The following is a 13,363-nucleotide window of genomic DNA, read 5'->3' on the forward strand; positions in this document are numbered from 1 at the left end:
ACATGAAAGTTAGTCTTGACAGGAAGGAACACATGAATGAAAAACCCCAGGAGAAGACTGGGCTCATTCTCCTGGAATCAAAGAAAATACACTTTCTGACTTTTGTCATGGGGCCTCATTAGTCATAGAGAAAACAGAGAATGTCTCCATTCCCAGGTTTTCAGAGATCATTCTTTTTTTTTTTTTTTTTGGCTTTGTGACATGCAGGATCTTCCCTGACCAAGGATCAAACCGGTGCCCCCTGCACTGGTAGTGTGGAGTCAAGCACTGGACCCCCAGGGAAGCCCCAGAGACTGGTCTCTTGCTGTGGTCTCCTCTGGCCACAGAGGTTTCTGTAATTGTATTTCCTTTGGCCCTTAAGGCAAAGCCTTCCCAACCAGAGTTACTTCTTTCAACATGGCAGCACTACTCTCATCAATATGGACTCTGTCTTATTTTTTGCCACTTTCATTCATTTCCCCCAACATCCCTGACCACTTTGTTGTTGTTGTTCAGTTATGTCTGGCTCTTTGCGACGCCATGGACTGCAGCATGCTAGGCTTCCCTGTCCTTTACCATCTCCTGGAGCTTGCTTAAACTTATGTCCATTGAGTTGGTGATGCCATTCAACCATCTCAAGTTCTGTCGTCCCCTTCTCCTCCTGCCTACAATCTTTCCCAGCACCAGGGTCTTTTGTAATGAGTCAGTTCTTTACATCAGGTGGCCAAAGTATTGGATCTCCAGTGCCAGTCCTCCCAATGAATATTCAGGGTTAATTTCCTTTAGGATTGACTGGTTTGATCTCCTCGTAGTCCAAGGGACTCTCAAGAGTCTTCTCCAGCACCACAGTTCAAAAGCATCAATTTCTCAGTGCTCAGCCTTCTTTCTGGTCCCACTCTCACATCCATACATGAATAGTGGAAAAACCATAGCTTTAACTAGATGGACCTTTGTTGGCAAAGTAATGACTCTGCTTTTTAATATGTTGTCAAAGTTTGTCATAGCTTTTCTTCCAAGGAGCAAGCATCTTTAATTTCATGGATGCTGTCACAACCCTCAGTTTTTGGAGCTCAAGAAAATAAAGTCTGTCACTGTTTCCATTGTTTCCCCATCTATTTGCCATGAACTGATGGGACCAGATGCCATGATCTTAGTTTTCTGAATGTTTAGTTTTAAGCCAGCTTTTTCACTCTTCTCTTTCACCTTCATCAAGAAGCTCTTTAGTTCCTCTTTGCTTTCTGCCATAAGGGTGGTGTCATCTGCATATCTGAGGGTATCGATATTTCTCCCTACAATCTTGATTCCAGCTTGTGCTTCATCTAGCCCAGCATTTCTGATGTTGTACTCTTCATAGAAGTTAAATAAGCAGGGTGACAATATACAGCCTTGACATACTCCTTTCCCAATTTGAAACCAGTCCATTGTTCCTTGTCCGGTTCTAACTGTTGCTTCTTGACCTGCATACAGGTTTTGCAGGCAGCCGGCAAGGTGATCTGGGATTCCCACCTCTAAGAATTTTCCACTGTTTGTTGTGATCCACACAGTTAAAGGCTTTAGCTTAGTCAGTGCAGCAGAAGTAGATGTTTTTCTGGAATTCTCTTGCTTTTTCTGTGGTCCAGTGGATATTGGCAATTTGATCTCTGGATCCTCTGCCTTTTTTAAATTGAGCTTGAGCATCTGGAAGTTCTCAGGTCACATATTGTTGAAGCCTGGCTTGGAGAATTTTGAGCATTCTTTTGCTAGCACGTGAAATGAGTGCAATTGTATGGTAGTTTAAACATTCTTTGGCATTGCTCTTCTTTGGGATTGGAGTGAAAACTGACCTTTTCCAGTCCTGTGGCGACTGCTGAGTTTTCCAAATTTGCTGGCATATTGAGTGCAGCACTTTCACAGCATCATCTTGTAGGATTCAAAATAACTCACCCGGAATTCCATCACCTCCTCTAGCTTTGTTTGTAGTGATGCTTCCTAAAGCCCACTTGACTTCACTCTCCAAGGTGTCTGGCTTTAGTGAGTGATCACACCATCCTGGTCTTTTATGTCATTAAGATCTTTTTTGTATAGTTTTTCTGTGTATCTTTGCCATGTCTTAAGATCTTCAGCTTCTGTTAGGTCCATACCATTTCTGTCCTTTATTGTGCCTGTCTTTGCATGAAATGTTCCCTTGGTATCTCTAATTTTCTTGAAGAGACCTCTAGTCCTTCCCACTCGATTGTTTTTCTCTACTTCTTTGCACTGTTCACTTAAGAAGGCTTTCTTATCTCTCCTTGCTATTCTTTGGAACTCTGCATTCAGATGGATATATCTTCCCTTTTCTCCTTTGCCTTTCGTTTCTCTTCTTTTGTCAACTATTTGTAAAGCTTCCTTGATAACCGTTTTGCCTTTTGCATTTCTTTTTCTTGAGGATGATTTTGATTGCTGCTTCCTGTACAATGTTACAAACCTCTGTCCATAATTCTTCAGGCACTCTATCAAATCTAATCCTTCAAATCTATCTGTCACTTCCACTGTATAATTGCAAGGGATTTGATTTAGGTCATACCTGAATGGCCTAGTGGTTTTCCCTACTTTCTTTAAGTCTGAATTTTGCAGTAAGGAGTTCATGATCTGAGCCACAATCAGCTCTCGGTCTTTTTTTTTTTTTTTTTGCTGACTGTATATAGAGCTTCTCCATCTTGGCTGCAAAAAATATAATCAATCTGATTTTGGTATTGACCATCTGTTGATGTCCATGTGTAGAGTCAAGGAATACCCTAGAGGATGAAAGAGCACCAAGAAGGAAGGAGCCTGCACCCCTGAATCACTGCACCCAGCAGAATTGCCCTGTCAACCTGATCTCTCACCTAGATGGAGGTATTTATTTGAGAGAGCAGTCACATTCTTTAAGCCAGTGCATTTTGGGGTGGAAGGGGGGAGATCTTAGTTACTACAGGGTACCCTAATTAACTTAGGTTCTTTTGAGGAAAATGCAATAATATTATCATGGCAGAACCAACTTTTCTACCTAATTAGGTGACAGAATCCTCTAGAAGATAGAGTGGGGAGAGGACAAAACCAAAATTCTAGACCCAAAGTACTAGATCTGGTCTTGTTTTTGTTGACTGTATCGAGATTCTCCATCTTTGGCTGCAAAGAATATAAGCAATCTGATTTTGCTATTGACCATCTTGTGATATTCATGTGTAGAGTCTCTCTTGTGTTGTTGGAAGAGGGTGTTTGCTATGACCAGTGTGTTCTCTTGGCAAAACTCGTTAGCCTTTGCCCTGCCTCATTTTGTACTCCAAGGCCAAACTTGCCTGTTACTCCAGGTATCTCTTGGCTGCCCACTTTTGCATTCCAGTTCCCTATGATGAAAGAACATCTTTTTTTGCCTTAGTTCTAAAAGGTCTTGTGGGTCTTCTTAGAACCGTTCAACTTCAGCTTCTTTGGCATTGATGGTTGGGGCATAGACTTGCATTACTGTGATATTGAATGGTTTGCCTTGGAAACGAACAGAGATCATTCCACAGTTTTTGAGATTGCACCGAAGTACTGACCACTACCTCTGGCAATCTCCAATCTGTTCTCCATAAGCTTATTTTTTTTTTCTTTTTTAAGATTCCATATATAAGTAATATCATTAAATATTTGTCTGTATCTCACTTATTTCACTACTTTAATGCTTTCATGATGCATATATGTTATTGAAAATAGCTTGATGTTTTCTTCTATGAGTTTTATGTTTTCAGGTCTTATGATCAAGTCTTTAAACCATTTGAGTTGATTTTTTTATGGGGTATAATAGGGGTGCCCTTTCATTCCTTTGCATGTGGCTGTGCAGTTTTCTTCTCACCATTTATTGAAAACATTGTCCTTGATCCATTGTATATTCTTTTATTGTAAATTAACTGGTCATATATATGTGAATTTTTTTCTGGTCTCTCCATTCCATTGATCAGTGTGATTGTTTTTATGTCAACATCAAACAGGTTTATTGCTCTAGCTTGTAATATAGCTTGAAGTCAGGAAGTGTGATGCCTCCTACTTTGCTATTCTTTCTCAAGATTGCTTTGGATATTCAGGATCATTTTTAGTTCTATAAAAATTTTAAGATTATTTTTTCTATTTCTGTGAAAATTGCCATTGGCATTTTGATACAGATTACATTGAAACTATGGGCTTCCCAGGTGATTCAGTGGTGAAGAATCTGCCTGCCAATTCAGGAGATGTGGGTTCAGTCCCTGGGTCAGCAAGATCCCCTGGAGCAGGAAATGACAACCTGCTCCATTATTCTTGCCTGGAAAATTCTGTGGCCAGAGGAGCCTGGCAGGCTACAATCTGTGAGGTTGCAAAGATTTGGACACCACTGAACATGCCCACATGCGTTGAACCTATAGATTGCTTTGGGTACTATGAATATTTTAGCAATATTAATTCTTCCAATACATGGGAACAATATATCTTTCCATTTATTTGTGTCTCCTTCAATTTTCTTCACCAATGTCTTATAGTTTTGGGCCCTGTCTTTATGTCTAAAAGATTTCACAAGCATCATGTGGACTCACGAGCATTAGTCAAAGAAAACATCTCTGCCATCTTCCATCACCACCATGACAGAGCTGTCTGAGGCATTTAGTTTAATTCCAAAGATTCTTGTAGACTCAAATTCCAACTCTGAGATACCTTTTAAAAACTGATTTCTCAGTGAAGTAACTGGTTACTCTACTTTCATATGACATCTAATTTCTATAGGCTTCCCTGATGGCTCAGATGGTAAAACATCTGCCTGCAGTGCAGGAGACTCAGGTTCGATCCCTGGGTCAGGAAGATCATCTGGAGAAGGAAATGGTAACCCACTCTAGCACTCTTGCCTGGAAAATTCCATGGACAGAGGAGCCTGGTAGGCTACAGTCCATGGAGTTGCAAAGAGTCAGACACAACTGAGTGACTTCACTTTCTTTTCTTTTTCTTCAATTTCTATAGACTCTAAGACTAACACACCATCATACATTTGGGATGGTAAAACCATATTGGGAAGACAGAAGTTTTTGATATAGCTCAAAAAAGTAAAAGGAAGACACTGATTAGCTCTCCGTGGGGCCTTGGAATCTTTGGTTCTACATTTGGCCTTCAGAGGGCGATGTTGCACAAACTAAAGATCTTGTTCAGCTTCCTCTGTTCAGTTCTTCCTGCAGCTTGCTGAGCTCTTTGCAGAGACAAGAGAGAAGAATCAGACATCAAACATCAGAAAGCTGCAGGCTCATCTCAGCAGCTTTTGTATTTTTATCTTAGCAGGGAACTTGTCCAGCCTTAAACTTCTTTTTCCTGCCACTTTCCTGTCTGCTCAGGGGAGATCATTCAGAGAAGACTTCACAGCGTTTCCACTGCTCAGCCATGCTACTGTTGCTCATCTCAATACTGGGGATATTTGCCCTGAGTGAGTAAAATTTCTTAGTGGTCTGTCGTTCAACAGACTCTTACTACAAATACAGTTCTTTTCATAGTGATGTCTGCATTGCTTTTAGTGATGTGACATTGATTTTGCAGGAGATTCCAGAGGCCAGTCAGTGACCCAGCCTGATGATCCTGTTTTGGTCTCTGAAGGAACCTCATTGGAGCTGAAGTGTAACTATTCCTACGGTGCAACTCCCTATCTCTTCTGGTATGTCCAGCACCCCAGGCAAAGACCCCAGCTGCTCCTCAAGTACTTTTCAGGGAACACCGTGGTTCAAGGCATTAGAGGCTTCGTGGCTGAATTTAAAAGCAGTGAATTTTCCTTCAACCTGAGGAAATTCTTAGCCCATTGGAGTGACTCGGCTGAGTACTTCTGTGCACTGAGTGACACAGTGCCTGGGACCGCAGGAGGAGTTGAACACAAACCACTCGCGGTGGTGGAGTTTTCAGACACTCAAGATCGCTTCTTGTTTTATTTTAAGCGATCTTTTGCTATGTGATTGCAAATGAGGCAAAGAGAGCTGAGCAGACAGAGGTACTTTTATATAAGCCTACAGTTCCATGTCTGATAAATTTTATTTCGGGAACTTTTTACTTCGTTTAGAAACCACGTAACAATAAATAGTTAAGATCCTAGAATGATGTTCTTATCATGTACTAATCAGATGCTTAAGGACTTGCCTTTAGGTTGACTGTTTTAAGGGATTGACTGTATGGGTTTTCATTTACCACTTTGTGTCTCGCTCAAGACAGAAAACAAAAGATGAACTGCTCATGTTCTCTCCCTGAAAATTTGCCTCCTTAACTTGGTCATTCACAGAAAAAATTCTTGAATTTTTTTCCCCATGGGTCTCACTGTGTTGGTCACAAAGTGTTAGAATATTTTCTTTGAATATTTATTTCACTTAGGAGGAATTCTGAAGTTGGTTAACACTAAAGAGATTGATTAGAATCTTATGGGGCTTAGAAAACTGTTATAGTCATGTTAGTTCTGGCAACTATTTAAGACTAGTACCTAAGGAGAGTGGAGATTTATAAGTCATTTATAATTCATTCATCTAAAGAGTTTTTCTCAGTTATAAAAGTAGCTCCTCATTCTTTTGGTATTCTCTTAAATTCTATAAATCTACACCAGAAATTTGTGAATATAACTCCTTTGTACTTTCTTCCAGCTATGGACATTTTCCCCCCTGCCTTGCTTTCACCCTGTTCTTGTATGATTTCACTGTTAGAATGTTAGAGTTGGATTCTTATATGTTAAAATTGTGGTAATTAATCAGGTAGTAAGTTTAGCAGTTCAAATTCTGTTAGAATATTGATAAGAATTTTAATGAATACTAGGATGATACTGGAACCAGTATAAATTTGTGATACATGTAAACTTTTTGTCTAGGATGGGAAGAATTGCATAAGAAGCTTTTCTAGTCCTTGTGTTCTTAAGGACTTGGAACATGATGAGTACTCTAGAGAAAGAGGAGAAGGAGGAGGAGGGAGTTTTCTGGTTGCCTATCTGGCCTACACTATAATGTATAAGGAACTTTTCCCAGGTGGCTCAGTGGTAAAGAATTCACCTGCCAATTCAGGAGATGCAGGTTCAGTCCCTAGGCTGGGAAAATCCTCTGGAGAAGGAAATGGCAACCCACTCCAGTATTCTTGCGTGGAAAATCCCATGGACAGAGGAGCCTGGTGGGCTACAGTCCACTGGGTCGAAAAGAGCTGGAAGTGACTCAATGATTAAAGAGCAGCAACAGCAGAATGTATAAGGAGATACATGCACAGGAGCTCTCAAAACGTAAAGGGAATAAGTAGAGTGTGACCATGGTTTATCTTAGTGAAATGGTGACTCTGAAAATAACAATAATTTTAGTACCTACTGATATGGTTTGTCATAAATGTGTTTAAGTGGTTGCTGGGTAGGTATAAGGAAAGTAAATGGGCTATTGGAGAAACACAATTAAGAATAAGAAATGTATGCTCATTTAATATTTCTTTCCCTTCCTCCCTTCCTTTCTGTTTTTTGGATCACACTCTCTTCTACCTCTCTTTCCAGGTGACTCACTGTCATTGGTTAAACCACACACCCTGAAGGACTACAGGGGGCACTTTATCTAGGAGAAGTTTTTATTTGAAGTCTTTTTTTTGATTCTGAACTCAAGCTGAGTTTGAAGAAAAATAAGTCTTATACCAAGGACTCCAAGCAGCTGGAAGACCATAATCCAACCTCCCAACCCTAACTCTGCCTGTGAAATCAAAGTGGTCTTCCTCCCTCCCTGGGCCCCTCCCTTCTTTCTTTTTATTAATAATTCATTGTTATTTATATGATTGTATGATTTTTTAGAAGTTTTCTACAATAATAAATTATATTAGGAATAAAATGAAAATCTTGAACTACTTTATCTATGAAATTAACAATTTGGACTTTTCCAGTAATTAATCAGGGCTTCCCTGGTAGCTCAGCTGGTAAAGAATCCACAAACAATGCAGGAGACCCTGGTTCGATTCCTCGTCAGGAAGATCTGCTGGAGAAGGGATAGGCTGCCCATTCCAGTATTCTTGGGCTTCCCTGGTGGCTCAACTGGTAAAGAACCTGCCCACAGTGCGGGAGTCCTGGGTTCAATCCCTGGGTTGGGAAGATCCCCTGGAGAAAGAATGGCTACCCACTCTAGTATTCTGGCCTGGAGAATTCCATGGACTCTATAGTCCATAAGTTTGCAAAGAGTTGGACACGGCTGAGCGACTTTCACTTTCTAGATAGTACCTGTTGGAAGACAACATGATAGGATGGCGCTGTGTGTAACAGGGTTCAGCTTGTGCTTTGAATCAGAGACCATTGTATGTTACTGTCTCCATGTAGCCAGAATACATGGGACCTGGAATCAAAAGAAGGGAGTGGCTCCTCTCACTGTTACACCTAATAATCCATTAACAAACTTCAATAGATTTCCAAGCTGGCAACTTTATGCATGTAGATCTGGAGATCTTAGTCCCTAAGGGAAGAATTCTTTCACCAGAGGGCAAAACAATGGCTCCAGTCAATGGACAATGAGACTGGATATTTTGGGCTCTCTAACCATTAACTCAACATGGAAGAATAAAGAACCTATTAGCTGGAGTGACTGATCTTGAATAACAAGAGGATATTGCATTGCTTTCATACAATAGAAGCAAGGAATACTGTGTTTGGAGCCTCTTACTACTTTCCTGTCCAGTGACTAAGCTTAATGGAAAACATCAGCAGTCAAAACTAATACAGGACCATTGAAAACTCAGATCTTTCTGGAATAAAGGTTTGGGTCACTCAAATAGGCAAAGAACCAAGACCTGGAAGGTTATGACTTCAAGTTCCTTTTTTTGTGACATTTCATATGCTAGGATATTAAAATTTTTAATTTTAATTATTAATTATTGATAGTACCCATATGACTTCATTTTATCTTAAGACTGTTTTAAAGGCCAGATACAGCCAGATTCTGAGTACTGGGAATTAGGCTTCAATATACGAATTTGGGTGGGGGATATGATTGTCAGTAAAAACCCTTTAGTAAATAAATGTGAAGTTCATAAATAAGACAGCTGAGGGCTTCCTTGATTAAAATTTTCCCTAATTTCTGGTACACAGAATGATTATGTATAATTTTGAGGATGAGGTTTCCCACTTTCTCTTGATGTGTTTTTAGAGAAACTTGAAAAGTGGTTCCTTTTAAATGACACATTTAAAACTGCTTCCTTAAAGCTGTTAGTCATAGCTCTCTCTGACTTTTTGCTGTGTCAGATTATGAAATGTCCTCATTTTTAGTTTCATCCTTTTCTGTAAGTAAATCTTAAATTGTGTTTCATCACTGCTAACTTTCTTCCACTCTTTTTTTCTGTTTGAAAATTAATCTTTTTGAACTTATGTCTTTTTAAAAAATGTGGTCTTACCTTGCAGAAATTAATTTTGTTCACTAACTTGGTGTCCTCTTGGACTCCTTCATTGTCCCTTAGGCAGAATTGACATTCCTTTGGAATGTCTCTTTGATGGGTCTGGTGGGTTCACTGGCTAAGGGAGGGGGCTTCAGTCTTTACACACAGGGCAGTAGGAACAACCATCAATAGGGGAAGGGCCGTATAGAGGGTAGTATATGCATAGTATGGAATACAGTACAGAAGAAGAACCTGTGTTAATATATATGTACATATATATGTTAACCTATGTTAATTTAATAAGACCTACAAGATTTATTATTGAGTCCATAAAGCAAGTTATAGAAATGTATCACAATATGCATCATTTTGTATTAAATAAAAACTAAATAAAATACTAAAAATGCTATATATTTTCTATTGGTTTGTATATTTAGTATACCTACAGTAAGTGCCCTACATAGGAATGAGTTCTGTTCTGAGAGCATGTTCGTTAAGCCCAGTATGTTCGTAAGTCCAAGAAAGTTAGCCTAGGTACCCAACTGTCACAATTGAGTATATACTACTGTACTGTAATAGGTTTATAATACTTTGTCACACAATAATATATAACAAACAAACAAACACAAAAAGTAAAGAAAACCCCTTTAATCTCACAGTACAGTACCTTGAAAACTACAGCAGTACAGTACAACAGCTGACATACAGGGATTAGCATCGAGTGAAGAGGCAGGAAGAGTTACTGATGGAGGAGGGAGAGGAGGAGGGAGATGGTACAGCTGAAGGGTCGTCAGCAATAGGAGACGGAGGGCAGACTGTGATTTCATTCACACCTGATGTTGATGGCATATGTTCTGCTTCCCTGCTGGATTCAATTCTATCTACCCTCTTGAAAAAAATGATCCAGGGCTTGTCTGAGTGGTAACTCTTTTTCTCATCATAAAAGACACAGTATCACTGGACTGCATTCTGAACAACTGCTGCAACCTTTGTGTACTGTTCTACCTTCCGGTCCTCTGCCTCAGAAACTAACAGTGCCTCCTCCAACAAAGAAAATCCCCTTGTCACTTCCTGCTTTGTGAATCTCTTTGGTTCTTTAGTTACTTCTTCCTCTCCTCTCTCTTCATCCTTACTCTGGGTCTTAGTTGAGATCTTCCTTAGTAATCTCCATGTTTGCATCTTTGAAAGCTCTCAACTTGTAGGTTCATATGTAGGAGACTTACTGTATATAAAACTAAACTTGTTGGCATCAATTTCAAACCTATGAATGATCAAAATGGTCAAATTTGGGAGTGAAGAGTCAAAGATAATTTTAATTTATATATAATGCTTTATTATTTTAATCCTCCATAGATTCATGAATTCCTCTTAATGTTAAACTTAATAAAATTATAAAAGCTTTCCTAAAATTATATCCATATTCTGCTATATTCTCATAAGAATGGGGGAAAGAGAAAGCAATCTCCTTTTAATAAGATTTTGTTCACCTGCCTCAAGTGAAATATTTCTCTTTCCTCTGGGATCATATAGCTTTCAGTGCTTTCCTCTTACGGTCCTACTCTTTGATTCTTGTATAGTTATGTTTACTTTTGTTTTACTCAGTGGACTGTAAAATGCTGTCTCATCCCTTTTACATATTCTTAAGATTTCATAAATTACCTCATTTACAGTAGAATTTTAGTAAACATTTATGCACTTATTTTGAACTAAGTAAAAAAAAATCAAATAGCAGCAGATGAGAATTGTCAAATTATTTCATGGTATTAATTTTCATGAAATTCTATCTTAAAAGTAGGATTGGTTCATTTTTAATCCCCATTTAATCCAGGCAGTTATATTGTTTTCTGACCTTCAGCATTTCTTTGACCAAGAAACAGGAAGGGAATGGAGTTGGGGTTATGTAATGTTGAGTTGAGTGAGTGAGTTCAGTCGCTTAGTCGTGTCCGACTCTTTGTGACTCCGTGGACTTCAGCATGCCAGGCCCCCCTGTCCATCACCAACTAGTTGGTGAGCTTTGTTTCTACACACTAGGGGGCACTGTAGGCTTTACAAGAAGTAAAGATGGATTGTTCCAGATGTTCCAAAGAAAGGAGCCCAGAGAGCAACTGTTCAAACACAACTGCACTCTTTTTACACGCTAGCAAGGTAATGCTCAAAATTCTCCAAGCAAGGCTTCAATAGTACGTGAACTGAGAATTTCGAGATGTTCAAGCTGGATTTAGAAAAGACAGAGGAACTAGAGATCAATTTGTCAACATCTGTTGCATCACAGAAAAAGCAAGAGAATTCCAGAAAAAAATCTACATCTACTTTATTGATTATATTAAAGCGTTTAACTGTGTGGATCACAACAAACTGTGGAATATTCTTAAAGAGATGGGAATACCAGACCACCTTACCTATCTCCAGAGAAATCTGTATGCAGGTTAAGAAGCAACAGTCAGAATCAGACATGGAACAACAAGCTGGTTCCAAATTGGGAAAGGAGTACGTCAAGGCTGTATATTGGCACCCTGCTTATTTAACTTATATGCAGAGTGCATCATGTGAAATGGCGGGCTGGGTGAAGCACAAGCTGGAATCAAGATTGTGAGGAGAAATATCAATAACCTCAGGTATGTAGATGACATCACCCTTATGGCAGAAAATGAAGAGGAACTAAAGAGCTTCTTGATAAAAGTGAAAGAGGAGAGTGAAAAAACTGGCTTCAAACCCAGCATTCAAAAAGCTAAGATCATGGCATTCGGTCCCATCACTTCATGGCAAATAGATGGGGAAACAATGGAAATAGTGACAGATTTTATTTTCTTGGGCTCCCAAATCACTGCAGATGGTGACTACAGCCATGAAATTAAAATACACTTGATCCTTGGAAGAAAAGCTATGAGAAACCTAGACAGCATATTAAAAAGCAGAGACAGAAATGAAAATCAAAACTACAAATATCACCTCACACCAGTCAGAATGGCCATCTTCAACAAGTCTACAAACAATAAATGCTGGAGAGGGTGTGGAGAAAAGTAAATGTTCTTGGTGGGAATGTAAATTGATACAGCCACTATGTAAGACGGTATGGAGATTTCATAAAAAACTAGGAATAAAACCACCATATGACCACCATATAACTCAGCAATCCCACTCATAGACATATACCCTGAGGAAACCAAAATGGAAAAAGACACATGTATCCCATTGTTCATTGCAGCACTATTTACAATAGCTAGGACATGGAAGCAACTGAGATGTCCATTGACAGATGAATGGATAAAGAAGTTGTGGTACATATACACGATGGAATATTACTCAGCCATAAAACACAACACTTTTGAGTCAGTTCTGTTGAGGTGGATGAACCTAAAACCTATTATACAGAGTGAAATGAGTCAGAAAGAGAAAGATAAACATCACATTCTAATGCATGTATACAGAATCTAGAAAAATGGTACTGAAGAATTTATTTTCAGGGCAGCAATGGAGAAACAGACATAGAGAATAGACCTATGGACATGGGGAGAGGGGAGGAGAGGGTGAGATGTATGGAAAGAGTATAACATGGAAACTCACATACCATATGTAAAATAGACAGCCAACAGGAATTTGCTGTATGGCTCAGGAAACTCAAACAGGGGCTCTGTATCAACCTAGAGGGGTGGGATGGGGAGGGAGATGGGAGGGAGGTTCAAAAGGGAGGGGATATATGTATACCTATGGCTGATTCATGTTGAGGTTTGACAGAAAAGAACAAAATTCTGTAAAGCAATTATCCTTCAATAAAAAAATCAAAAGAAAAGAAAAGGGGAAAAAAAGACTATTTTAAGTGCTTGCAGCTAAATTGTGCTAAACAAGTTGTCAAAACTTGGGAGTGTACCATAAAAGAAAATTGATACAGATAAAGTCAACCTACTAGTATGGGGAAAAAAAAAAAAAAAAAAAGCAGAGACATTACTTTGCCAACAAAGGTCTGTCTAGTTAAAGCTATAGTTTTTCCAGTATTCATGTATGGATGTGAGAGGTGGATCATAACGAAGGCTGTGCACCAAAGAATTGA

The 13,363-nt window shown here is 39.2% G+C and overlaps 1 gene segment (V, D, J or C); it reads left to right on the forward strand.

Moving 5' to 3' along the window:
- Positions 1-5,182: 5,182 nt before the first annotated feature.
- Positions 5,183-7,688, forward strand: LOC133067380 (T cell receptor alpha variable 8-3-like). The segment is given in 3 exon segments: positions 5,183-5,395; positions 5,506-5,947; positions 7,463-7,688. Coding segments are annotated over 2 exon segments (450 nt in total).
- The last annotated feature ends 5,675 nt before the right edge of the window (positions 7,689-13,363 follow it).

Source organism: Dama dama, chromosome 12 (genome assembly GCF_033118175.1).
Source record: "Dama dama isolate Ldn47 chromosome 12, ASM3311817v1, whole genome shotgun sequence".
Classification (NCBI taxonomy): Eukaryota; Metazoa; Chordata; class Mammalia; order Artiodactyla; family Cervidae; genus Dama; species Dama dama.